The sequence below is a fragment of the Alexandromys fortis genome, unplaced genomic scaffold, assembly GCF_014885135.2.
Source record: "Alexandromys fortis isolate MF-2015 unplaced genomic scaffold, M_Fortis_MF-2015_v1.1 scaffold_66, whole genome shotgun sequence".
Taxonomy (NCBI): domain Eukaryota; kingdom Metazoa; phylum Chordata; class Mammalia; order Rodentia; family Cricetidae; genus Alexandromys; species Alexandromys fortis.
In genome coordinates this window covers 2663443-2690079 of record NW_026067950.1, presented here as the reverse complement: position 1 = coordinate 2690079, position 26637 = coordinate 2663443, and the positions used below count along the sequence as shown (strand labels likewise).

Below are 26637 nucleotides of genomic sequence, written 5' to 3'. Positions count from 1 at the left end.
ACTGCTTCTGTCAATGACTGTGTCCTAGTCTCTCCGCAGAGACTCCCCAGGAGATATCCCCACAGAGATATCTCCAGAGACTCCCCACAGAGGTGCCTGGAGTCAGTGACCCAGCAAGGGAAGTCTGATGAAAGAGTAGTCAAACAGCTCAAAGGCCCCCTCCTCCCAGACCTCCAGGAACAACTGCAGACACTGTGTCTATCCCTGTAGCCCAGGCAGCTCCACTAAGGTGAAGATGGTGGGGCTCCCAGCAGAGGGAGAGAGAGGTGAGTGGGGGAAAAGAACAGGCCGGAGGTTCAGAAGGCTGCCTCGAAAAGGTAACAACTTTAGAAGACCATTCCCCCACGGTCTTGTCCAGCAGGAGTGACTGACAGAAAACACCACGGTCAAGTCCCCACAGCCAGCGTGGTGAAGCACTCAGATGAAGGCAAGAAGATGTGAGTTCAAGCACAGCCTGGGCAACATTTCCTACTTTAAGGATACAAAGTGAGACCCTATGGGGGAAGGGGAGGGAGGAAGAGAAAAATAAAGGAAAAAAGTAGACATCTGGAAAGAATTATGCCCAGGACATAAAACACACTTCAAACAAAAAGGAAAATCAACTATGATGAGGAACACTGAGAATCACAAAAGCTCTCAGAGTCTAGGAAAACACAGCCCAGTTTACAGAATGGAGGAAGAGCTTCACCAACCCCACATCTGACAGAGGACTGCTCTCCAAATATATAAAGAACTCCAGAAACTAGACATCAAAATACCAACAATCCAATTTAAAAATGGGGTACAGACCTAAAGAGAGAACTCTCAACAGAAGAATCTCAAATGGCCAAAAGACATTTAAGAAATTGCTCAACATCCTTAGTCATCAGGGAAATGCAAATCAAAACAACTCTGAGATTCCATCTTTCCATCTTATACCTGTCAGAGCAGCTAAGATCAAATACACTGATGACAGTTTATGCTGGAGAGTATGTGGGGTAAAGGGAACACTCCTTCATTGCTGGTGGGAGTACAAATTTGTACAGCCACTTGAAATCAGTATGGCGATTTCTCAGAAAATTGGGACTCAATCTACCTCAGGACCCAGCATTAGTATGGATGTTCAGCCATACTACAAGGACACTTGCTCAACTATGTTCATAGCAGCATTATTCATAATAGCCAGAACCTGGTAACAACCTAGATGCCCTCAACCAAAGAATAGATAAGGAAAATGTGATACATTTACACAGTGGAGCAATGGAGTATTACTGGGGTGTAAAAAATAATGACATCATAACATTTGCAGGCAAATGGAACTAGAAAAAAAAAAAATCATCCTGAGTGAGGTATCCAGATCCAGAAAGACAAATATGGGATGTACTCACTCATGAGTGGGTATTAGATGTAAAGCAAAGGACAACCAGGCTACAGTCCACAGCCCCAGAGAATCTAGGTAACAAGGAGGACCCTAGAGGGATGCATGGATCACCCTGGGAAGGTGAAACAGATGAGATCCTGGGTAAACTAGGAGCATGGGAGGGGGTGCATGGGTGGAGGGGAGGAGATGGGGGATGAAAACATGAGAGAAAAGAATGGTGGAGTTGGGGAAGAGACAGAGGAGAGCAATGAAAGAGATATCTTGATAGAGGGAACCATTACTGGGTTAGGGAAAAACCTGGTGCTAGGGAAATTCCCAGGGATCCACAAGGATGACCCCAGCTGAGACTCATAGCAATGGTGGAGAGGGCGCCTGAACCAACCTTCTCCTGTAATCAGATTGGTGACTACCCTAATTGTCAACATAGAACTTTCACCCAGTAACTGATGGAAGCAGATGCAGAGATCCACAGCTAAGCACTGGGCGGAGCTCCTGGAGTCCAGTCAAAGAGAGGGAAGAGGGACTACATGAGCAAGTGGGAGAGGTCAAGATCATGACTGGGTGAGGAAACACAGAGACAGCTGACCCAAGCTCATGGGAGCGCACAACTCTAGACTGACAGCTGTGGAGCCGCCATGGGACCACACTAGGCCCCTGCAGATAGGAGACAGTTGTGTAGCTTGGTCTATTTGAGGGACCCCTGGCAGTGGGACCAGAATCTACTATCCCTGGTGCTTGAGCTGGCTTTTTGGAAGCCCATTAACTATGGTGGGATGGATGCCTTGCTCAGCCTTGATGCAGGGGGGAAAGGACTTAGTCCTGTCTTAACTTGATGTGCCAGGCTTTGTTGACTCCCCATGGGAGGAAGGGAGGGAGGAATGGGAGAAGGGGATGGAGGGGGAACTGTGGTTAGTATGTAAAACAAATAATAAAAGGAAGAAAGAAAGGAAAGGAGAAAAGAAAAGAAAAGAAAAGAAAAGAAAAGAAAGCAGGCGCAGAAATGCTCACTGGGAGACTTGAAAAGTTGAGACAATGGCCCAGAAAGCCAGTGACAAAGGCAAGGGACAGAAAACAGCTCTAACAGGGTAAGATCACAGGGTAAGGACCAGATGAGAAGGCGCAGCATCCAAATGGTGGTTTCAAAAAGGGAGGAAAAAAAAAAAACTCATCACAAGACACCAGCTGCCTGACTAAAGGCCTCCTGAGTGCCTGCAAAAAAAATAAATAAATAAAAATAAAGACAACACTCACACCAAGACATAGCCGTGGACCTTCACAACACAAAGGAGCTGTTCCTGACTCAAGGGCAGGAGGGCTTGTGTGGGCGGAACCAGTCCTGGTGCACACTGCACTCCAACAGAACACAGCTAGAACACAGCAATCTTAAAATTCCCTAGAGGAGGCCGCAGGACACTGGCATGCACGCTAGTATCACCAGGTTCAGAAGAGTGAGCTGGAGGTCAGTCTGGGCTACAGATCATCACCCTGTCTCAAAACAAACAAAAAAATAACTACAAGGAGATATAATAGCTCAGTAGCTAAGTGTTTGCCTAGAACATGAGACCCTGTCTTATCCCTTGGGACTGAAAACAATTCTGCAAGAAAACCTACAACTTCACACCACGCCAAACCACCAACCGACAGGTAAACACAAAGAGCTCACGCCCTAATTCACTAGGGGAGCGCATGCTGCACCACCCCACCCAAGGGTGCCAGCAAAGACAGGGTACACATAGGTGTCCACCAGGAGACAGCAGCGAAGGAACCTAGGGAACACGGCCAAGAGACCAGAGGGGAGCAGTGGACCACGCTGGAGGGCCCCAGCCCAGCAGAGCTCAGGATACCTGGTGAGGAAGACCTGGAGGCACCCCGAGACAGCACTTCACCACTGCGGCCCAGGCTGTGGGCTGCGTAGACGCGGCTGGCAGAGCTGACCAAGGTCTCGACAGGAGCTCCGCCAGGACCGAGGTGCTGTGAGGAGGAGGTGACAGACCCAGACCTAAGTCCTCATCTGCAGAATCCTGGGTCCAGGGAGCACTCCGAGAACTAGAAACAAGCAGCAACTTGAGTCCACACCAGCCGAGGAATGACGGCACAGGTCACACAGGGCTCAGAGGTAGGCCTGTGGGGAGTAAGAACTGGCAGCAGGGACAGCAAGCGCCATGTTTCCCAGCAAAACCATGTGCATCCAATCTATGTTTTCAATAAAGACTAAGCAAAACCTGAGTAACTAAAAACAAAAAGGGCAGGGAGCCCCACCAGACCTTCAAACCTCAGAGTCTAAAATTCCTCTGTACAAACAGGAAGAGACGTAAACAACCAGGATAAGACCTAGCTACACTTTGGTAAGCGTTCGCATAAAACTTACCGGGGTAGCTTTCTACGCTAGTTTCTTTTGCTGACCATAAGCCTTGAGAAAACACGAGGGAAAGTCTCTGAATCCATCACACGTCTTTAGGCCTCTGCAGAGGCTCCAGTATTCTCTGCAGCAAGCTAGGTCTTGATTTGCCCAGAGTAAAGTCTTACACTCCAGTCCAGGCTGGCCTGGAAATGACCGTGAAGTCCAGACTTGAACTCACAGCACACCTCTTGCCTAGCTTTCCAAACGCTACAACAGTAGGCATAAGCCAATGCCCAGTTCCAAGAGCAGTTTAGGATTGGGCACAGTCCCCTCCAGTCGGCCTCATTTTCTTATCCGAAGCCATTTGACACCAAGACACTTTGGTAGATTGCACTGTAAAAATCAGTTATGAGAGTGACTATGACCACTGGACGCCAGGCTGGTGCAGGCTCTCCACAGCAGGAGTAAGGCATGCAGGTCTACTTCCCGCACACACTCCAGCCACAGGATTCCATTAGTGGTAATCACCCCAGCTAGGGCAGCACAGAGAGCATTAGCAGGGAGACCGGGCGGGGCCCACTTCCTGCAGGTACCCGTTTCCAAGCAGGCAAGTCTGAATCACAAGGAAAAATCACCCAAACACAGTTGTGTGGCAAGAGACCAGACTCCTGGACCAGGGCCTGGAGGGTGTGCCCCATAAAACCACAGGAAGACGGAACAGGCTCACCCCTTATTAGCTGCTCATACCGCATCTTACCATGGACCAACAGAAGAATTCCACCAACTTGCACCAGACCAGAGAGGCAGCTCAGCTCCACAGTGGGCACAGCAGCGCCAAGAGGACAAAACACGCCCAAATCAGGACACCAGGAGACCGCCATGCCCAGAAGCACTGCTTTCAGAGACATTAGCTCTTCAATCTTGAAGGTAACTAGGTGCCTGTGTCTATCACTAACCTTCCCTGAGTCAGGGCAGTGACACGCCTTTAATCCCAGCACCTGGGAGACTGGGTGAGGTAGGCTGCTCAGAGCTGGGGGCTCCCCTGTTCCAGGACAGCAGGGATACACAGAGAAACCCTGTCTCAAAACAAACAATAAAGTACATTCCCTGGTCTGGGACTAGAACCAAAAGCTATTAATGTTTAAAAAACATGAAGATGGGTCCACCACGCCTGACACCCTGAGCTCATCCTGGATCTCGCACACGGTAGGAAGGAACCAACTCCAGAAACTGGGTCTCTGACCTCCACACAGGCCACGGCACGAGGACACACACATCTGCAGGACATGCACATCTGCACACACACACAGAACTGTTTTAGTCTCAGAGCTGGAGAAATAGGTCAGCAGTAAAGAGCACTTGCAGCTCTTGCAGAGGACCAGGGTTCGGTTCCCAACACACACAGGGAACTGCTCACAACTGCCTGTTAACTCCAGCTCCGGGGATCCGAGGATATAACCGCAGAGCAATCACATGGTGCACATGCAGTCAGACACGTGTGCATAAAATAAATATTAAAAAATAATTTACAGCCTTGCCCATTCCCTACAGGGGGTAGGGAGGACATTCCAGGGATGGGAACAGTATGTGGCTCAGTGGGATAGCACTAGACAAAGGGGTCAAGCAAAACAATTTCTTAGCGATGAGGGAGCGTTAGGAATAGACACAGGTACAGAAAGACTGAGAGGTGCAAGGGCTGGAGTCAAGCACCGGCCAAGCACTGAATAAATTGTAAGTCATCCAAGCCATGGGGAGGGAAGCAGGAGGCTGAGTTCAAGGCAAACCTGGACAACATGAAGAACTCGTCTTGGGGAGAAAAAGACGTAAGTAACAGGAAGATGTATGTACCTGACTTTCCTCAGTTATTCTGCGATCACACAGACTGCAGAGTAAGGCAAAGTGTGTGACAGAAGTCACCAAATTCAAGTCACCAAGGTCTGTGAGAATCCTACAGGGCATCGGTTAGCTGTTCAGGAACACCAAAGTTCCCACCGTCCCTGGGCATCCTCACAGCGGGCACACACCCAGAACCCACTCTCCCCATCACCTACGCCTGAGAACCCCGGGCCTCAGCACCAGGCCCCTAGACACCCTGCCTCTGCATTCGGGAAGCCTGCCGCTTTCCAAGCCTGTGCCTGGTCACCTGAACCTTCTTAGGGCTCATCCTGCAAGGGTTGCTGACCATCAGAGGCCAGGGACCTGCATATCTGGAGCCCTCGTATGGTTGGTTCCCTGTGACTCATCGACAGGAGGGCCAGAAAGTGCTAAACCTCCTTCTGTGTGCAGCCTCACCCATGAAGCTCTTGGAACCCAGGCCTCGCCACTTCACTGAAAGTCCCTAAGGCACCCAACCACCCCCAGGGTGCAGTTCGGAGCAGGGCAGGGCAACAAGAGCAGGTATCTCCAGGAGGGCAGTTAGGGGAGAAGGCGAGAGCACAGCCCTGTAAAATACACCACACGAGGGGATAGGGAGGCCAGAGGCAGAACTAACTGCAATGGTCTTGATGTCTTATTTCCCAGACTTCCAACGTGCTAGTGAACACCCTTCCCTGGCTACCCAGTGCACAGGTCTCCTCAAAGCAAGGGCTTGCTGCCCAGGAGCTCCAGAAGGGACATAAGATAACATCAGCAAGTAGATAGTTAAGATTCCTTAACTATCCCTTTAAATCACCTATACTTGCAAACACAAGGGTCTCTTAACTCAAAACCTCAAAGCATGCTGACTTCACGCCAGCCCTCTTATACACATCACTTCCCTAATTCAGTACATTTTAAACTTGGGGTCATGAACTTGTAGGCTGTGCAATCAATTCACTGTTAAAACCAGCTTTTTCTTAACATACCAGACTGCATGTTAACACAAGGAGTAAGGAAACAGAGCTAGGACCTGAAGCTTTAGCTTCCAGCCTCTCTCTTACAAGGGTCACAGCCCAGGACAGCCTTAAAAGTGCTACAGAATCCCATACACAAATACACAGTACCACAGAAACGGACTTCTGCCAAGTCTGGTTCTCAGCACCCTTCACACGCCTAGTGCACATTACATACACACATTTCATTTCTTGAGACAGGGTTTCTCTGTGTAGCCCTGGCTGTTCTGGAACTCACTCTGTAGACCAGCCTAGCCTCAAACTCACAGGGATTCGCCTGAGTGCTGGGATTAAAGGCTTGTGCCACCCTGCCCACCCCCGGCACAAAATATCTTTTACCAAAGAATTTTATAAGCAAAAAGCTAATTTTTTGCACCATAACTTAATGCAAACTCTAGCATGAAATGGGTGTTCCCAGCTCCAGCTTAGGTCTTTATTTTCACTGGGACTCAAGCGCATAAAGCAAGGGCTGCTCGCTACAGTGACAGCAGGATACTCACAGCCACATCTAATTATCCTCCATCACAAAACCAAGAAAATCCCCTAACGTTTCATCAAAACAGTCAGGTTGGGGCTGGAGAGATGGCTCAGTGCCCATGAGCACTGGCTGCTCTCTCAGAGGACCCAGGTTCAATTCCCAGCACCCACATAGCAGTTTATAATAACTGCCTGTAACTCCAGTTCCAGGGGATCTGCCGCCCTCGCATGGACACACAAGCAGGCAAAAAAAAAAAAAAAAAGCCAATGCATGTAAATAAACAAAAACCAGCCAGGTGTGCCACCACCCACCCCTCACCAAGGACTACGGAAGAGCTGTCAATCGTGGCTACCGACTGAACAAACCACTCATCCTGTACCTTCCCTTTCCTCAGTAAATACAACCTAAAATAAAATGATGTGTAACAGTTGCCAAAGGAACAATAAGGCGGGACATGGGGAATGGATGCTGTCTTGAGGGCAATGAAGAGTCACCCACCTACACCAGTTTACCTTGGTCCATTCAACTCCTACCTCATGGGTCACAGAGCTATAAAAAGGTAGAGATAATATCTTTCTTCATCTGTAATAATCAACAGATGCCATAAAAATAGTCCTTATACTAAAGCATTCCTGAATTCAGGTGAATTTTCTTAACAACTTCCTTGGGCTGACTGAAGCTGCTCCCTGATCTTGCCAAACTTTGTCTTGTTTGTTTGATCAAGGGTCTCACTGGAAGCCTTAGCTGGCCTGGAACTCAGTAACGTAAACAAGGCCAGCCTTCAACTGACAAGAGTCACCTGCCTCTGCCTTCTGAGGGTTGGGATTATAGACAGCCAATACTGCACCCAGCTTGACAAAGAATTTAACCCATCTCCTAAGTCTTAGCCCAGAGGTGAGATCGCGGTTCCTCATAAGAACCATGGCAAAGGGGGTGCCTATTTCTCCCCAGTTTTATACTGGCTAGAGTCACGGCCAGGTGTGCCTTTAATGTAATCCTTCAAAGAGCTCCTAGGGAGGCCGCAGCTGCTGACTCTAGGCTGCTCCTTTGACTTTCCTGGGGGTGGGGGAAGGGGAGGAGAGGGGAAGGAATGCTTTTTCTCCAATAGGACGCCAAAAAATTATCATGTGGTTTGAAGATGTATACAAGGGCAGGAATGACTGTGGGAAGCCACTTTCCCTCCCCTACCGAACCAAAACTGACCAAAAAAAAAAATTAATCTACTGAAAAGTTACTATCTTTATACTGAAAAACAAAAAACAAGACCACTTAGAAAATACACAGGGGGGGGGTAAAGTTATTGACTTTTTTCTTTTCCTAGGATGAATAATTTTGGCCCATTCTTTAAAAAACAAAAGGGGGGGGGAGCCGGCTTCGCAGCACTGTGCCAGGATTAAGCATCTTTTCAAACACTTTCTTTTACAAAGGCTGAGGTTAGTGGGCACCAATGTTGGGTCCCCATTAAGACACTGTAGTAGCCAGGAAAAGGAAACACTGAAGAAACGGTTAATGTCCCAAGAGGTCCTTGCTCTACTGCTTAAGAAATTGTTTCTCATTCAGTCCACCCTCATCTCTTGCCTCTAAATTCAAACCAAAGCAAAGCTGTAGGAGGCCGCAGCTGACTCTTAACTAATGGCCGGCAACATCAGGATTTTACAAGCACAAGGTGAGGCTCCACGACCATCTTTTTCCAATCGCTCTTAACTCCAACTTTATTATCCCTAAAAAAATTAAGATGACTAGGGTTCTAGTGGTCACTAAAGTGCTGACTTTAAGTTTCTATTTTTCTAGAGTTCAAACCTGGTCAATGAATTCCAGTTTTCTTCTCGAGGTATGAATAAAAAAAATTTCTTTAAAGGAGGGAGGATAAGAAATAACCTCAGAAGAGGCGGGCAGAAGCGGTAAGGGCCAAGGCCGGGGACACTGCAACTCAATTCTGAACCAGAGAAAACGCGCCTGTTGCATCTATAAAACGGTAATCGTCAATATTCGGGGTTTTAGCAAAAGTCTCCCGTTGACTCGCTTGGGAAAGCAAAACTCTGACTGGTCCTGCGGTCTCCGTCGCAATCATTCTGTCAGCATTTGTGCGCTTACAAACTTCACAAGTTAGGAACAGACTAGTGATTGTTTTTCAAAGAACCGAAAACAGTCCTCAATGACGGGGGAAAAAATGTCCGTGCATTCATGTAAATTTGAAATTCAACTCCCTCACGCCCCCCCCCCCCCATCCCTTCCACAGAAAAGTCACGGGGCAGGCAAAGAAGACACAAAGTATGGGCTGGGACAAGCCGGGGAGCAAACGGGTCTCAGAGTGAAAAGTCCAGCCGCGGAGTCCTGGCACCCGGGGGGCGAACCTGGGCTCTGCACACCAGGGCGCACGCGGAGGTGTGGATTCCGCCTCCCGGCTTTGCAGCCTCGCACTTTTCCGCACCAGGCTCCCCAGCGAGGTTACACCTTCCTGCACCCCGCCCTGCGGCCCGCCCGGCCTGGGAGCAGCCGGGGCGTGCTCCCCGCCCTGCGCTCGGGTCTCCAGTCGGGGGGGGGGGGTCCGGGGAGGGAGACTCTTGGGGACCCCGGAGTCGCGCTGCCTCCGTCCCAGGCCCACACAGGGCCCGGGCACCCAAGCGGGGCCTCCAAGGACACTAGTTCACACTCCTGCCCCGGATGGGCCGTCGGCCTGAGCGTCGGAGTTGGGGAGCGCAAAGCTCCCTCCCGCACTCCGCCTCGGCCCCAGGCCGCGGACCCCACGGCCCCTCCACGTGCACACACACCGGAGGGCCCCACCGCCCGAGCCTCTGGCAAAGATCCCGGGGGAAACGGGCCCGCCGCGTGGGGGGGGGGGAGTAGGCGGCCGTGTTGACACCGCCAAGTTGCCAGCTTCCGCCCCGGCCGCAGCTCGCCCGCCCCGGCCGCAGCTCGCCCGCCCCGGCCGCCCCAGCCTACCTGCATGCCCGGAAGGCCCGACTGCACCGGGGAGTGGGCCATGGCGCTCAGCGCGGCCACTTCCTGGCCCGGGACGCGCGGAGCCGCGCAGCGAGCAGGCCCGGAGCCGCGCGCAGCCCTCGGGTGGCGGGGCGGGCTCTGGAGCCCGAGGCCACCGTACCCGGGGGACGGTCTCAACGGAGGCTGGCGAGCCGCGTCCCCATACACGGAGCCCGGGGCGGGCGGCGAGGGGCGCGCGCGGGGGTGGAGGGGGAGCCTCGCGCGACTGCAGCTGCTTCTCCCGGGGCTCCCGCCGCTGCTCCGCCGCGGTGCTCGGGTAGAGGCGGGCGGCCTGGGCCCGCGAACGCTGGCCGCCTGGAGCCGAGTGGGCGCGCACAGCCCGCCGCGCCCCGCCCCGGCCCGGCCCCCGCGCCCGCCCCCGCGGCCCGGCCGGGGACCCCGCCCCGCGCTTCCGGGAGGGGGAGGGGGAGAGGAGGAGCCGCCGGGCGCCCTAGGCCGCAGTCGCGCCTCCCTGCGGGCGGGTGAGCGAGCGGCCGGGAGGGCGGAGATCCACGGGGGCTCCGCGGGTCGCGCGCGGGGCAGTGCGCGCAGGGGGTGGTCTTCGGGACTCAGAAGCCGGTGGGCCTCGCTCGCGGAGTGGGGGAGCGGAGAGCACTGCCCCCTCCTGCTCTTCCCTCTGCCCCCTCCCAGGCCCTCCAGAGGCCGGAGTCTGCACTCGGGGTGTCCCCGGAGTGGCCTAGCCAGGGGCCTGTTCCCAAAGACCCGGGCGGATGCGTCTTCTCTATCTGGGCGAAGTTTCCAGCCTGACCAAGAAGGAAACCCCAAGGGTAGATAGAGAGGGTTGGTGTTCGGTGTCTTGGCTACTGAACTCAGCCTCGCCTGGGCCGCCGGGTGTGAAAACTTAACCAGACGGAGGAAGGGCTGCTCCCCGCACTCCCGTCCACCCCTGCCGTCTCTGAGCTGCGCACAAGAAGGGGAAAGTGGGGTGCGGAGGGGTGACGGAGGAAGGGTAGACAATAGAAGGAAACGGCGTCTAGACTCTAACCCAGCCCTCCCCTCGCTTCACTGCTCCTAAAGCCGCCAGGCCCACTCTGGGCACAGGTTCTGCCCGCCTTCTAGCCTGCCTCTTCTGCAGACAACAGGGAAGGATGGACTGGGTCCGTGCTCCTCCAGGAAGTTCTTTATTTACAAGTGGCAAATAGGAAGTGGTCGAAGAGTCTTTCAGAATCGCTGCGTCTCACAGTCTAGGAGCCCTGAGGCCTCCTTCATGAATGGCCATTCTGCACCGCGGCTGCGCAAGGTTAGGCATACAAAATGAGTTCCCAAGGGTCAGAAATAGGAGGCCAGGCGTAAATCCGCGACTGAGGTGGGGAAGAGATTATTCGCTGAGGTGTCCTTGTATTCCGAGGTGTTCCAAGAGCACGGGCTCCCTCCGGGCCCTGGATCAGGAGAGAATGTCAACCCGATTCTGTTTGGAAACCCGGGCAACTGCCTACGCATCCTCCAGTATCCTTCCCAAAGTCTTCATGATGGATGACGCTGGGTCACCTGAGAAGCTTTGCTACCTTTCAAGAGTGAATTAAAAAGCATTGAAAGTATGAACCCCGATACCCAAGAGTTTATGTGTTACACAAACAGTCCGAACCTAAAAACAAAACAAAAGCACATAAAGAATATGGGGGGCAGGGGATGGGGCCTGCCTAGAGTAACTTGAAGGAAATATAGGAGAGTCTCTGCTAAGAGACTTCAGCCTTGGGGAAAGTACCTTGTGATGTGTTTCAAGGGTGTAGTGTGGAGTAGTTCGTGCCTTCAAACCTAGCATTTGGGAGGCAGAGGCAGGCAGATCTCCAGTGCAAGGCCAGCATGGTCTACAAAGAGAGTTCCAGGTGTGGTGGCACAGGCCTTTAATCGCAACACTTGGCGGGGCAGAGGCAGGCAGAGCTCTGTGAGTTCAAGAACAACCTAGTCGGGGCTGGAGAGATGGCTCAGAGGTTAAGAGCATTGCCTGCTCTTCCAAAGGTCCTGAGTTCAATTCCCAGCAACCACATGGTGGCTCACAACCATCTGTAATGGGGTCTGGTGCCCTCTTCTGGCCTTCAGGCATACACACAGACAGAATATTGTATACATAATAAATAAATAAATATTAAAAAAAAAAAAAGAACAACCTAGTCTACATAGTGCCAAGACAGCCAGGGCTAGTCAGATTTCATTAGATTCAATGTTTTGTAATTGTGGTGGCTGAATGATAATGTCCCCTACAGGCTCGTCTGTTTGTACACTTGATCCCCAGGTGGTGGGTACTGTTAGGGGAGGTATAGGTGGCTCAGCCATGCTGAAGGAAGTAGTCACTGGCGGTGGGCTTTCATGTGTCAGAGCCTGGTGCCCTTCCCAAATGTGAGCTCTCAACTTCCTGCCCTCAGCTGCCATGACAGACTCGAGTCCCTCTGGAACAACAAGCCCCAACAGACACTTTCTTATAAAAGTTGCCTAAGTCGTGGTGTCTTGTCACGGCAACGAGACCGTAACTAATACAATAATATAGATATTGTCCTTACATATCGTCAGGAAAGATACAGGACACAGAAAAACATGTGTGTAACCTGAAACTCCAGCACTGGGAGGTAAAAACAGGAAATCGGGAGTCCAAGGCCAGTCTCTCCAACATACTGAGCTACAGACCAGCCTGGACTATGTGAGACCAGAATAATAAATAGGTAAATAAAAAATAAAAAGGTAATATTTACACACACACACACACAGAGAAGCCCAGTTATACACCCAATTTTCCTTGTACTTGAAAATGATTTCTTCAGTCACTGCTAACCCCAGCCTATGAAGACGTCGTACTAAAATAAATATTCGCCAAGGGTCAGCACACTCAGGCCTATAGCATGGCGGTGATGGGAAGAAGGGAGACAGTTGGAATGCTACAGAGCTCTGACCGATGACTGTAGAGAACTCAGAAATGCCTTTGCTGGCTAAGTTTCAGCAGAGAGGCCACGAGAGACTGGGGGTGCAATGCGACATAATTTACAGAACATGATCAGCATCTCCTTTTGTACCCCATCACGGGTGAACTTGTCACTCACAATGGGATCTGACTGACCTGGGCACAGTGACCAGCGTTCAGTGGCTGTGACTCCCTCACTGGCTGATCTTGGGCTTCATTGTACTACTGAGTACCACGTTCCTTTCCTGGAAAGAGAAGCAGTCAGTCACGTGGGAGTTGCCGGTTCGCATACAACCTTTGCAGGTGTTACTCAGTGTCCGCAGGACAGTGGATGGCTCCTTCCCTTCTTTGCCCAGAGCAGAGAAGGTTGACAGGACCCCCGTATGGAATCAGATCCTGCCCAACGGCGAATTGCTTGCATATATTCATTCATTCATTCATTTACCCCACCTGTTGAGAATGAGAACTACCTGTCAAGCCTGCAGTCCAGGGCTGGGCATGCAAACCCTGGACCCTGGGCGCTTCCCTGATGCCATCCTAGAAACTGAGTCTCCCCGGTTCCTAACTTTGGAAGTATACAATACCATAACTCGGTTATAATAACTGCTTTTGCGGCTAAGTGGGAGAGCGATCATCGTCTCTGCCTCCTATCATTTTCTCTGCACCTCCAATACATAATTATGACAGATTGTACACTTCCCTAATTCCAAAAAGAGACTGTGAGGGGCTCCATAAAGATTATGCATGGCTCTGGTCTCCATGGAGATACTAATACATCAAATTATTTTAATCCCTTTCTTTGCCTTTCATGTTCACTTAAAGACATGAACTGAGCAATGAATTGTGCTCTTGACATGTATTCTGGGCCACACAGAACACTTCCACATGCCTACATGGAACCTTTTCCACATAAGGGGCTCCCCGTTTATCAGTCTCCCCTAAACCAATTCTAGTCTCTGCCAAGCTTGAAGAGCAAGGCATAAAACAAGAGTTCAACAATAACTCTCACTCTTGACTTTCTGAGTCGGAAAGATAAACACCCCCAAATGCCCCTTTATAAAGAACAGCTAGGCAACCCAGTCATTAGCAATTTAAATGCACAGATGAAAGAAAGGGGCTTACACAGTGAACTTTAAGAGAGAAATGTGAGCCGGGCGATGGTGGCGCACGCCTTTAATCTCAGCACTTGGGAGGCAGAGGCAGGGGGATCTCTGTGAGTTCAAGGCCAGCCAGATCTACAGAGCGAGTTCCAGAACAGGCTCCAAAATCTATACAGAGAAACCCCCAAAAGAGAGAGGGAGAGAGAGAGAGGATGTGGGATTCCCCGCTGTATGCTGTGAATACCATTGGTTAATAAAGAAGCTGGCTTGGCCTGATAAGATAGAACAGAAATATGAGTAGATGAGCAGATTGATAAGTAACCAATAGCTACTTGGCAATTCTTACACTTGTCTAGACCTGGAGACAAATGATCAGCATCTATGTAAAGAACACATGCCATCGTTGTCCCATGACACATAGCAAGGACACCAGCTACACGGGAGCAGGCACTAGTAAAGCATCATACAGTGGCCAAGGAGGCTCCCACAGGACACAACTCCCAGATCACCTTTTCATCGCAGCCTGCAGCCTGGTTAGTCTGCTGGGTCTGAGGGCAGGGTGCTGGAGGAGGCGGTTTCTTCTGAGGCTCCAGGCTGGCTCCCCTCCCCCTTCTTCTGAGTGTGTTTTGTCCCGATCTCTTTTTAAGGACAGCAATCAGAACAGATTAGATAAGAGGTACCCTAATCTACCCTGTCTCCAAGAACAGACACATTTCTGCTCACTTTCTGGTTGGTGAGGGTTAGGACTTCTGAATTGCAAGGAAGGACAAACGTAACCCCGTTTGCACAAGCTGTCATTTGGAGTTTGTTCCAGGGTTTTCCCAGTCTCAGCTGGTAGAATGAGCTAGCCTCCACTCTCCTTTCCCGTACCTGTGGGCAGGTATTGCTTCATCTTTCCTAGGGTGTAGTCCAGTGGTTTTATCACGCAGGGAAGCTGGGACACCACCCCTCTGTCCTGGAACTTAGAAAGTTTCTGTGGTGAGTGCCCCCAAGGCAAAGAAATCACTTGGAATGCGCAGCAGGAACTCTCAGGGAAGATTTTAATGGATCCAGGGGACTCCTAAGCACTGATTTCGGGCCACCTTGTCCAAAGAAGAGCTTTCCTCTCAGCTCCAGCTCTGTCATGTGTGTGTGACTACAGTTCGGGAATGCAATGTCCCAGAAGAGCAGAGTCTCAAAGCCTTATCCAGGCAGGGGAGCTCTTGGTTGCATTGGGGGGTCAGCCCCTACGGAACTGTAGGCAGTTTAGACGCGCCTACTAGAACAGGCTCACTAGAAAAATTCTCGTGTGAGATTTTTCTCAGCAAAGAGCCAATTAACAAGGCTTGTCACACTCTGAACAGTGGCCACTTGACCCTGCCAATCAACTTCTAAAGGCTTCAGTACACAAAGCCTCATGGAGTGCCGTGTGTGTGTGTGTGTGTGTGTGTGTGTGTGTGTGTGTGTGTGTGGGTTTCCCTCCCTCTCGAAGCTGGGTGTGGGTTTCCCTCCAATAGGCTGGGTTTGCTCTCCAGTAGACTCAGAAAGGACACAAACAAAATCATCCCCCAAAGCGTGATGTCATTCATCCTACAAGAACAGGCTGCCACTCCGCTGCTCAAAACCTCCTGGCCCTGGTTCCTGACAAGGGAAATACATTGTGGAAGATGATTTTAATTAATGACATCTTGAATTTTGCAGGCAAATGGATGGAGCTAGAAAAAACCATTTTGAGTGAGGTAACCCAGACCTAGAAAGACAAATATCATATGTACTCATTTATAAGTGGTTTTTAAACATAAAGCAAAGAAAACCAGCCCACAAATCACAATCCCAGAGAACCTAGACAACAATGAGGACCCTAAGAGAGACATGCATGGATCTAATCTACATGGGTAGTAGAAAAAGACATCTCCTGAGTAAATTGGGGACATGGGGACCATGGGATGAGGGTTGAAGGAGAGGGGTGAATCAAGGAGGGGAGCAGAGAGAAATGTATAGCTCAATAGAAATCAATTTTTAAAAAAGATGATTTTAATTTTCAATTCAATCAGGTCTGCAGAATTATGAGCCCAAAGAATGCTGTATAGTCACACAAAGTAAAATGTGCCAAGGAGTCACAGTTTCAGAGTCAGAATACAAATGACTTCAGTAAGCCTGACGTCATTGCAGAAATGACCCTGCCTTCAAAGGATTCTCCTGCGAAAAAGACATATATAGCACGTATCTTGACTCTCCAGCCCATTTTCATTTGGTTTCCTAGTTAGGTTAGTGATGCTATTGAGGCCCTTTGCATAACAAGTACCAAGAACTTCCTTCCAACCTTGCCGCGGACCGTCCCTCTTGGAGACCATTATCCACAGGAGAACAGGGTGAAGGATAGGATAGCCAGGATACGACGCAAGGGAATGACAGACAGACACACTGGTAGTGAAAATCTGCTGCAATTTTACTTCTGCAAAGCTTTAGTTTATGTACAAAACAGATCAAAGAACTTGGCAGGCTCACTGCATCATCCCATTTAGGGTTTTAGACATAAATTAAGGCTAAGCATAATCAAAATAGAACTCCTTCTACGTGCTCAAGGTGTTGGCAAGGACTTTTAGTTTTGTCTCTTAGAATTTTGTCTCACACCATTAACCATATTTTACTGTGGGGGACTAGTTCTCAGAGTCCTGGGTCTAGTTTTTGTCTATATAGTCTTTTATTCTTTTGTTTTATTATTAATAAAGTTTTTAAGGCTCATGTGGCGTGGGGCATGCTTCAGTTTTTCAAGGACTGCTTAAAGAACGGTGGGGCCGAGCCAAGGACATACTTTGATTTCTTGGTGAGCAGTCAGCTGAAAACAGGAAAGATAAGAAATACAGAGAAAGATCATGCAGGGTGTCAGGAGGGCTCGCTCTCAAGGCCATTTTTAGATACAAGATCTGCCTAAGGCATCAGGTCCTATCTTGACCACTGATTGTCAGGGGACCATCTGGGGCTTCGCTCCAGGAAGCTCTAACCCCAATCCTTCAGCAGGCGAAAGCCAGCGCAGAGGCATTTTGTCATTACACGGCAGTCACTGCTGTGGACGTGGCAGGTCTCCCTTTTTTATTTTTAAAATGAAGCTCGAACACCTCCTGTTCCACTGCCCAATTTAAGGGATTAAGGCTCTTAAGTCCACGTTCCAATTGTGAAGCCAAATCTTGCAGTCCCCCTAATTGTAAATGAGATTGACTCATAGCAGAAATATCCTTTTGTAATGTGGCTAGATCATGAGTAATATCGTTATCCCGCCACAATCCCTGTAGGTGAGCCTTAACTTTATCCCATGGCTGTGAAGTGTTATAAGGTAGTGGTGTGACACAGATTGATTTAAAATCATCGTGACAACGTGTTGATAGAGTTGTTTTTAAATTAGCAATGTCCTGACCAAGAACGAGCACTATTTTTTCTAGCACATTTAATTTTGTTTTTAACTTTTTATCTATAGCTTTTTGTTTTAATAATGCTGAAGTAATATTTTTATTTAAAGCATTTACATAATGGGCAGTATGAATTTTCTGCATCAGGGCTGTAGTAGCCACAGCAAAGGTGGTTAATATAGAAATTAATGTTGTAATTTCCAAAATTAATACTGCTACAAATCGCTTTGGCCTAATCAACTCATTTAGAGTGTTTAAAACCTGCATAGCAGAACTATTATACCAGGGATCATTTTCCAAATCTACAGGCAACATCACAAAAGGAGGGCGTCTAACAATGATCATAGTACCTAACTCTTTTTGTTTTGCCGATGTTATACAATTGGTCAATTTACAAGAATGACAAACTATTTTATACGACTTTCCTTTCTGAGAAATATTTACAAAAGTTGCCTGAGCTAACAGCAATGTATTAGGATATGCTATACAGGCTTTTAGTCCGACAGGTTTAGATTTTGTATGATTGGGCTTTTTTTTCAGAAACATATTGGCTGTAGCAACCAGTCTAAAAAGATCAGTATGTTTTTTTGTCTTATTTTTATGTTTTGTAAACCAGTAGGGTTTTACAAATCCTGGAGAAAACCATCGCCTAAGTGGCTCTCCTAATCCAGTCCACGCATAATTGTGGTACTTGTCTTTATGGGTATTAATGTAATCTTTATAAAGTCCTTTGTCATTGCTCCTTTTAACCCCTGAATTAGAATTTGAATAGTCCCATATCTCATAATCATAATCAACAGGCCTAACCCACATCGTAGAATCTGAAAAGCCACAAGCTAGCCATGTAGGAAACTTAGACAAAGAAGAGTCCCAAAATTGATTTTTGTCTCTATATTTTTTTATACAGGGATCTATAGGTAGATCATGAACTTTTGTAAAGTTGTCATGATAATTAGGATTTTTTAAGGTCTGTATCTGAATCTCCCACATCCATCTCCTACCTGTATTTTCTTTGTCTGGCCCGTCAGTGAGAAAAGTACTGTAGCGTGTACTCAGGCAACCAGAAGGCACTCTCCCTTGAAGCGAAATGCAGATCGGAAGCGAGTCTGCCCTTCTCTCAAAGGTTATAAGAGAGGACAAACCAGTTTGTGCGTCAGAATCCTGAGCACCATCCATTCTCACTGAATCATTGGTTAACACTTTTAAAGGCTCAGGATCTAACCACCCCACGGGTTGTAAGATAGGGGGATTCGGGACATACGCCCAGTAGGAAACTCCCTCCACCCTTTGGGGAGCAGAGATAATGGCCAAAAAGGCGAGGAAATACATAGACGCTGTCAGGGATTTTTCTTGTTCAGTGAGCAGCTGTTTTGTTTCTCGTGTCAGATGACGAATCTTTGTCCATGTTATTTTTGCCGTGGGCCGGCTTAGTTTTATTTTTTTTATTTGCTGTTGGAGCTGCTTTTTTTGCTTCCGCCACCGTCTTTTTTTTTTTTTGCTTTGCAACAGCAGGTCGGATGAGGCGATCTGGGATCCAGATGGGGGAGTCGGCATTCTGTGGAAACACACAAGCATACCCTCGTCCCGAGGTGATTAGAACATCCGGCCCCTTCCAGAGGCCGGAAAGGAGATCTTTCCACATTACTAGTGGCAATGGAGATTGTCTTCTATCCTTGTTCCAGTGCCTTATTGCAGCACTATTTTGTTGATCATTTATATTTAAATGATTTAATGTAAATAAACTGTGTGACAACACATGATGAGGAGTATAATACTTGTTGGCTTGCTGTAGCCTCTGTATTTGCATCTTCAAGGTTTGATGGGCCCTTTCAATAATCCCTTGTCCTTGTGGATTGTAAGGGATTCCTGTGACATGTTGAATATGCCACTGCATACAAAACTGCTCAAATGCTTTGGCAGTATATGCTGGCCCATTATCTGTCTTGATCTGTGAGGGAATACCCATTACTTGAAAACTCTGAATAAGATGCTGAATCACATCTTTTACAGCTTTCCCTGTTTGGGCTGAAGCATGTATGAAATGAGAATAAGTGTCTATGACCACATGGACATAACACAATTTTTCAAAGGATGGAACATGAGTCACATCCATTTGCCAAATAACATTAGCCTTTAAACCTCTAGGGTTTACTCCCATTTTTAAGGGATGGTAGGCAACTGGGCAATGCTGGCATTGCTTTATTATTTGTCTAGCTTGTTCTCTGGTAATATGAAACATTTGTTTCAAAGCCTTTGCATTCTGATGATGTAAGGCATGACTCTCTTGTGCTTTTTGTATTGAAAAGACATCTTGAGACCGAGTTAATAAATCAGCCATAGTATTTTTCTGTGCTAGAGGGCCTGGAAGACCTGAATGACCACGTATGTGGCCTATGAAAAACTTTTCTTTTCTTTGGTGTACAAGCATTTGTAATTTTTGTAACAAAGGTAATATAGGTGATTTCCCTGACAAAAGGGCAGTTTCCAATGCTGGAAACAAATTAACTACATATTTAGAATCTGTGTATAAATTAAAAGGCTGCTGAAATGTCATGAAGGCTAAAATTACTGCTCTTATTTTAGTCTGTTGGGCAGAAGTCTGCTCTCCTTCTTTCCAGTATGAGCCATGATGATATGTATAAACTGCAGCCCTTCCAGTGGAAGAACCATCTGTGAAGATTAATATCGCTTGATCTAGAGGTTTTGATGAATACCAGATAGGAAACACAATTTTTATGGTCTTAGCAAATTTTATGAGAGGATGTTTGGGGTAGTGATATTTTATCTGACCTGTATAATTTTGTAAAGCCAAAATCCAATCTTCATTATTTTGTAATAATAAGTCTACTTGAGCCTTCTTATAAGGAGTTATTATAAAATGTGGCTCTCGTCCAAATAGTTTTCTAGATCTAATTTTACCTTTTATAATTAAAAGGGAGCACAAATAAGGAAAGTCAGCCAACATTTTTGTCTGAGTATGTGGTAAATGTAACCATTCCAATACTCCGTGTTGCCACAAACAGGCAGTGGGAGTATAAGCGGTTGGAAACACCAGTAGGCCCCATCTATCTTGATAATTTATTTGGTGAACCCTGGCACAGGCAATGGCTTCCTCAACAATATGTAATGTATGTAATGCTTTTTGGGTTAATTGTCTAGGCGACTTAGGATTTGTGTCCCCATGAAGTATAGAATAAAGAGGGCTTAAAGTCCCAGTGGTAATTTTTAAATAAGGTCTTAGCCAATTGATATTTCCTAACAGCCTTTGAAAATCATTTAATGTTTTTAATTTATCTTTTTGAATTGACAATTTTTGTGAACTAATATAATTAGTGCCTATAGTTTGTCCTAAGTAGCTCAATGGTCTGTCACGCTGAACTTTATCAGGGGCAATAACAAGTCCATACTGGGTTAATTTATAAATGGCTTGTGTTAAAATTTTTTCAACTGTCCTTTGTTCTGGATGAGCCAGAAGGATATCATCCATGTAATGCATTATATAGGCTTCCTTAAATTCCTGCCTGACCTCCTGCAGGGCCTGAGCTACGAATTTCTGACACAATGTTGGAGAATTCTTCATCCCTTGAGGCAAGGTGACCCATTGATATCTTTTAAAAGGCTGCCTAAAATTCACTGAAGGTACACTAAAGGCAAAACGTTCACTATCTTCAGGATGCAAGGAAATGGTAAAAAAGCAATCCTGCAAATCTATAATAATAATCTTCCATTCTTGAGGTATGGCTACTGGTGATGGAAGCCCAGGTTGCAAGGGCCCCATATCCTTCATGACTGCATTTACGGCTCGGAGATCCTGTAACAATCTCCATTTTCCCGACTTTTTCTTTATAACAAATACAGGAGTATTCCAGGGACTGTTGGATTCTACTATATGACCCTTGTTTAGTTGTTCTTGCACCAGCTGCTCAAGAGCCTGTATTTTTTCTTCTGTTAGGGGCCACTGACTCACCCAAACCGGCTCTTGAGTCAGCCATTCTATTTTATCTGCATATAATTTTTCCGCAGTGGCCCCTATGTAAAATACTGCTCATTAAGGTTATCTGAAGTAACCAGTTTAACATTCATGGAATCCAGCAAATCTCTCCCCCAGAGTGTGAATGGTAAGGAGGGTAAAACATATGGTTGGATATGTCCTGTTTTTCCTTCATCTTCCCACTTAAGAATCATGGAACTTTGCATAACTCCTGAGGCTGATCCCAATCCAAGCAAAGATGATCCCGTCTTATGTATCGGCCAAGAGTTTGGCCAGTCCCTGCTAGAAATACATGTCCTGTCAGCCCCAGTATCCATGAGACCCCTTATCTTTTTACCATTTATTTTAATAGTTTTAAATGGTCTCTCATTGAGTTCCTTAACCCAGAAGATCCCTTCAGTAGATCCAAACTGCCCTTCACCTCTTTGTTCTTTTAATATTTTATTGGGTAAATTAATGTATGGTAATAGCAATAACTGTGCTATACGTTGTCCTTTGTGTATTTGTATAGTTTCAGCCAAGGGCCGAAGCATCACTTTAATGTCATTTTGGGTATCTGCATCAATTATTCCTGGAAGAACCTCAAAGTTCTTCTGGTAGTTAGAGCTTCGCCCTATGATTAGTCCCACTGTCTGAGGGAGGAGTGTCCCAGAAACCTTAGTAGGAACTAAGGCCACTCCATCCCATTTGGAGAGGAGCAAGTCCTCTGAGCTTGCTAGATCTAGTCCAGCACTTCCTGGAGTAGCTCTAGGCAAATCATGAATAGTGAATTCTGATGCCTCAGGGTTTAACATGCCCTGGGACGGAGAACCTTCTTCTCCCTTGGGTGTCGGGTTAGGAGAACACCCCTGTTCTAGTTTTTTGACTCTTTAGGTTCTTCCTCTCCTTCTTTAGTGAGAGGTGAACCATCTTTATGATATTTTGAGTTACACTCATTACTCCAATGTTTTCCCTTTTTGCACCGAGGACATATGCCCGGTAAACTTTTTCGTCCTGAGCTTTTGGATTTCTTGCAATCCCTTTGAATGTGCCCAGGTTTTCCACAATTATAACAAGTAGGAGTGGTGATGCCTTTTGCACCCCCTCCATATGTCTTTTTTACATAGGCGCTAAATCTCTGTCCTTTCATTGCAGCTGCATAGGCCATTCCTTGAACGACCGCTGGTGAGGCATCCATACATGCTTTAATAAAATCATTTAATGTCCCTGTCTGTCTTAGAGGTCGAATAAGATCTTGACAAAGAGCATTGGCATTTTCCCATGCTAATTGTTTCAATAGCATATCTGTTCCTTCCGAAGGAGGCAGCATTCTGGTGACTGCCTCCTCTAACCTGGAAATAAAGTCCTGATAGGATTCTTCATTCTTTTGCCTAATGCTAGCCAATGCTCCACCCTTGGTTCCGGGAGGTGGGAGCTTGCGCCATGCCAAAACGGCATTACCAGTTATTATTGTCAATATATCACGTGGGATTTTTACCTGATCTTGGGGAAGAGCATAGTCATCTGTGCCCATCAACATGGACATTGTTGGCTTAGGGCCTCTCTTCTTTATAGATTGAACTATAGAATCTTTACATTTATCTTCATATTCAGTACGCCAGAGAATGTAATCTCCTGGACTTAATGTGGCTTTGGCAGTTTGCATCCAGTCATGAGGAGTGAGCCAAAGGCTTGCGACCATATCCAAAACCTGTAAGGTATAGGGGGCAGAAGGCCCCAGACTTTTAACAGCACTTTGCAATTCTTTAAGAGTTTTAAGGGGCATAGGCTCCCATATGGGCTCATCGTTATCTCCAATTTCTGTAACAGGAAATATCCCCAAGGAAGTATCACCTGTTTTACGTGCCTCAGCCAGCGCTCCCTGAAAACCTACAGGAGGTAGGGGGCGGCTGCGTGGCTTTGGAACAGGTTTTCCTTTTGTGATATTCCCAATTGCTGCCCTTACTGGAGGATCAGTGTGGTCTCTAAAATCATCCTCCCATTCTGTTTCCTCCTGCTGATCATCCAGACCCCAGTCGCCATCAAGATCATTCCTTGCTAAGGGCTGATGAGATGAGGCGAAGGGGGGAGCAGAAGGTTTTAATGGTCTCTTTTCTTCCACGTCCCCCTCCTCTTCCCCAACTTCACTATAGATAGGAGAAGCAGCTCCCGTTTCAGAGGCAGTGTCACGACACAAGCCTTCAAAGGGGGAAATTTCCGACAGCAGTTCTCGGATCTGAAACCATATTTGATAAGCATAGGTAGGTAAAGTTTTTTCCCCATTCTCACGCACATAGCGCCTCATTTCCTTACCCACACGCTTCCATTCATCTAGCGATAAGGTCCCTTCCTCCGTGAACCAAGGGCTGACCTTTTTCAGGAACTTGGTAAAAGTTACCATGTCGTCTTCTGCGACCTGAAATCCTGCTTTGGCTAACTGTCGCCGCAGCATAATTACCATCATTTTATCGCTCTTAGTCATATGTTGCCCCATGGTTCCCTTATACTTAGATTACTCACACTTAACCGGTGATCCTTTACCGGCGAACCTGCAGCGTCCTGGTGAGAGTCGTTCCTGACTATTGGAAAGAAAAAGAGAAGGGGGAAAAGCTTACCTATCCTTCACGTCCCTGTTCCGAGCGCCACCTGCCGCGGACCGTCCCTCTTGGAGACCACTATCCACGGGAGAACAGGGTGAAGGATAGGATAGCCAGGATACGACGCAAGGGAATGACAGACAGACACACTGGTAGTGAAAATCTGCTGCAATTTTACTTCTGCAAAGCTTCAGTTTATGTACAAAACAGATCAAAGAACTTGGCAGGCTCACTGCATCACCCCATTCAGGGTTCCAGACATAAATCAAGGCTAAGCATAATCAAAATAGAACTCCTTCTACGTGCTCAAGGTGTTGGCAAGGACTTTTAGTTTTGTCTCTTAGAATTTTGTCTCACACCACTAACCATATTCTACTGTGGGGGACTAGTTCTCAGAGTCCTGGGTCTAGCTTTTGTCTATATAGTCTTTTATTCTTCTGTTTTATTATTAATAAAGTTTTCAAGGCTCATGTGGCGTGGGGCATGCTTCAGTTTCTCAAGGACTGCTTAAAGAACGGTGGGGCCGAGCCAAGGACATACTTTGATTTCTTGGTGAGCAGTCAGCTGAAAACAGGAAAGATAAGAAATACAGAGAAAGATCATGCAGGGTGCCAGGAGGGCTCGCTCTCAAGGCCATTTTCAGATACAAGATCTGCCTAAGGCATCAGGTCCTATCTTGACCACTGATTGTCAGGGGACCACCTGGGGCTTCGCTCCAGGAAGCTCTAACCCCAATCCTTCAGCAGGCGAAAGCCAGCTCAGAGGCATTTTGTCACTACACGGCAGTCACTGCTGTGGACGTGGCACAACCTCAGCAAGTACAAGGGGGAATTTTTCACTTGAGTAAAACAAAGCCAAACTTGAAGTGATGTTATAGTTTCAATCTGAAATGTTTCCAGCAAGCTCATTTGTCATTGTTTTGTGGTTAGTTGGTTTGGGGGCCTATTTTGCTTTGGGTTGTTTTTGGTATTTTGGGGCTGTTTTTGGTGTGTGTGTGTGTGTGTGTGTGTGTGTGTGTGTGTGTGTGTTATGCCTGCCCAGAGTTGACATTAGGTTTCTTTTTAAAATCAAAGTTGACAACAGGCATCTTTTGCAATTGCTCTCACCTTACTGAAGAAAGGTCTCTCACTAAACCTGGAGCTCACTGAGTCCAGTAAGTTTAGCTAGTCAGTTTGCTCCAGGAATCCCCTTTTCTCAGCCTCTGGAATTCTGGAATTACATATGTCCACTATGCTTGCCTGGCTTTTCCGTAGGTTATAGGGATCTGCACGCCAGTCCTTTTACTTATTTATTTAGGAGCGGTTTTTGTTTTGTTTTTGTTTTCTTTTGAAACAGGGTCTTACTACATAGACCAGGCTGGCCTTGAACTCACAGAGCTCTGCCTTTTGAGTGTTGGAATTAAAGGTGTGTACCACCACGGCCAATCAACCAGTCCTTATTCTTGCACTGAAAACACTTTACCCAAAGACTCGTCTTCCTGGTGCCCCCCCTCCAATCTTTTCAACTATTTTTATACTGAATTAAAAGCAACACAAAATAGAGAGGAATCATCAACAAATCTTCTTAAAGGTCATCCAGTCTCAGTGTCACAGCCAGGGAAGCAACACCTGGCTCACCGCTCAGAGTGCAGTTAGCGTGGGGTCTCTAGAGGGGATGCTAGCGCTTAAAATCAAATTGCTGGGCCAGATCCAAGACCCTGAATTTAACAGAACTTTAGAAACACACTTTTACCGCCCATCTACCAAAATACCTCCCATTCAGATCAACGACTTGCTGATTCAACTCTTTCAAATTCTAAAAATACCCATCCTGACTCACGGTCGGAACATCAGGAACCTCAGAGATAACACAGTTCCCAACCCTACTGTATTGTTCACATTCTCCCTGGGCTTCGTCCTCCAGGTCTTCCCCAGCTCCCCTGCACCTACCGAGGCCCTCAGCTGGGCTGCACTAGTAGGTCACTGAAGTATTTCAGCTCGTGATTGCAACATGACTTCTTAGATGCACCCTGACACCCCTCCTTCTCTGTCCTGTCACCCACAAGATTCTTGCCTTCCTCTTGCTGGTCTTCTCCACTGACAACGCAATTCTCAAACCCTGCTCATGTTTCCCCAGCCTCTGACCTTGCAAGAAGCCACACTTCTGACTTCTGCAGGAGCTTACGCACTACTGGGCCACCCGTGTTAGCAAAGAAGGAGTCGGCTGGAGCCACCTTCTTTGGCTTTGCTTTTATGAGTGTAATATCTCTCTAAAATAAGATCTCACATAGCTTAGGCTGGCCTAGAACTCATTATGTAACTGAACTACTTATCCTCCTGCTTCTACCCCCAAGTGTTAGCTTTATAGACAAGGATCACAGAGAAAGCAGGCTCATGTTTTCAGTACTTCTCCCCAATCTGGTGACTGTTGTGAGGTTTGAAGCACCTTTAGGAAGCTGCAAGGTCACTGGGATCACTTATAGGTCATCCCCACCGGATTCCAGTAGCTCTGTGCCTCCTGTGTGTGGACGTGGACAGCCATTAGCACACACTCCTGCTGCCACAGGCTGAGCCTCCCTGCCTTCTTGCCTTTTGTCTGTAAAGGACTGAAATCCACTGAGAAAGAAAGAAATCTTTCTCCAGTTGTTGCTACTGGGTGTT

The 26637-nt window shown here is 47.5% G+C and overlaps 1 protein-coding gene and 1 long non-coding RNA gene across 2 annotated transcripts in view; one reads left to right on the top strand and one right to left on the bottom strand.

Annotated features, from left to right (window-relative positions):
* Stk24 (serine/threonine kinase 24) overlaps nt 1-10390 on the bottom strand; it is a 74300-nt gene extending 63910 nt beyond the window's left edge. The window contains exon 1 of the mRNA XM_050150441.1: nt 9993-10390. Coding sequence (XP_050006398.1) covers nt 9993-10034 — 42 coding nt within the window. The 5' untranslated portion in view covers nt 10035-10390. The remainder of the gene's footprint in view (nt 1-9992) is intronic.
* Nucleotides 10391-10414: 24 nt separating this feature from the next.
* LOC126506684 (uncharacterized) lies at nt 10415-12141 on the top strand. Its single transcript, XR_007593305.1, has 3 exons — nt 10415-10513; nt 11070-11292; nt 11401-12141. It is a non-coding gene; the product is annotated as an uncharacterized lncRNA (long non-coding RNA).
* The last annotated feature ends 14496 nt before the right edge of the window (nt 12142-26637 follow it).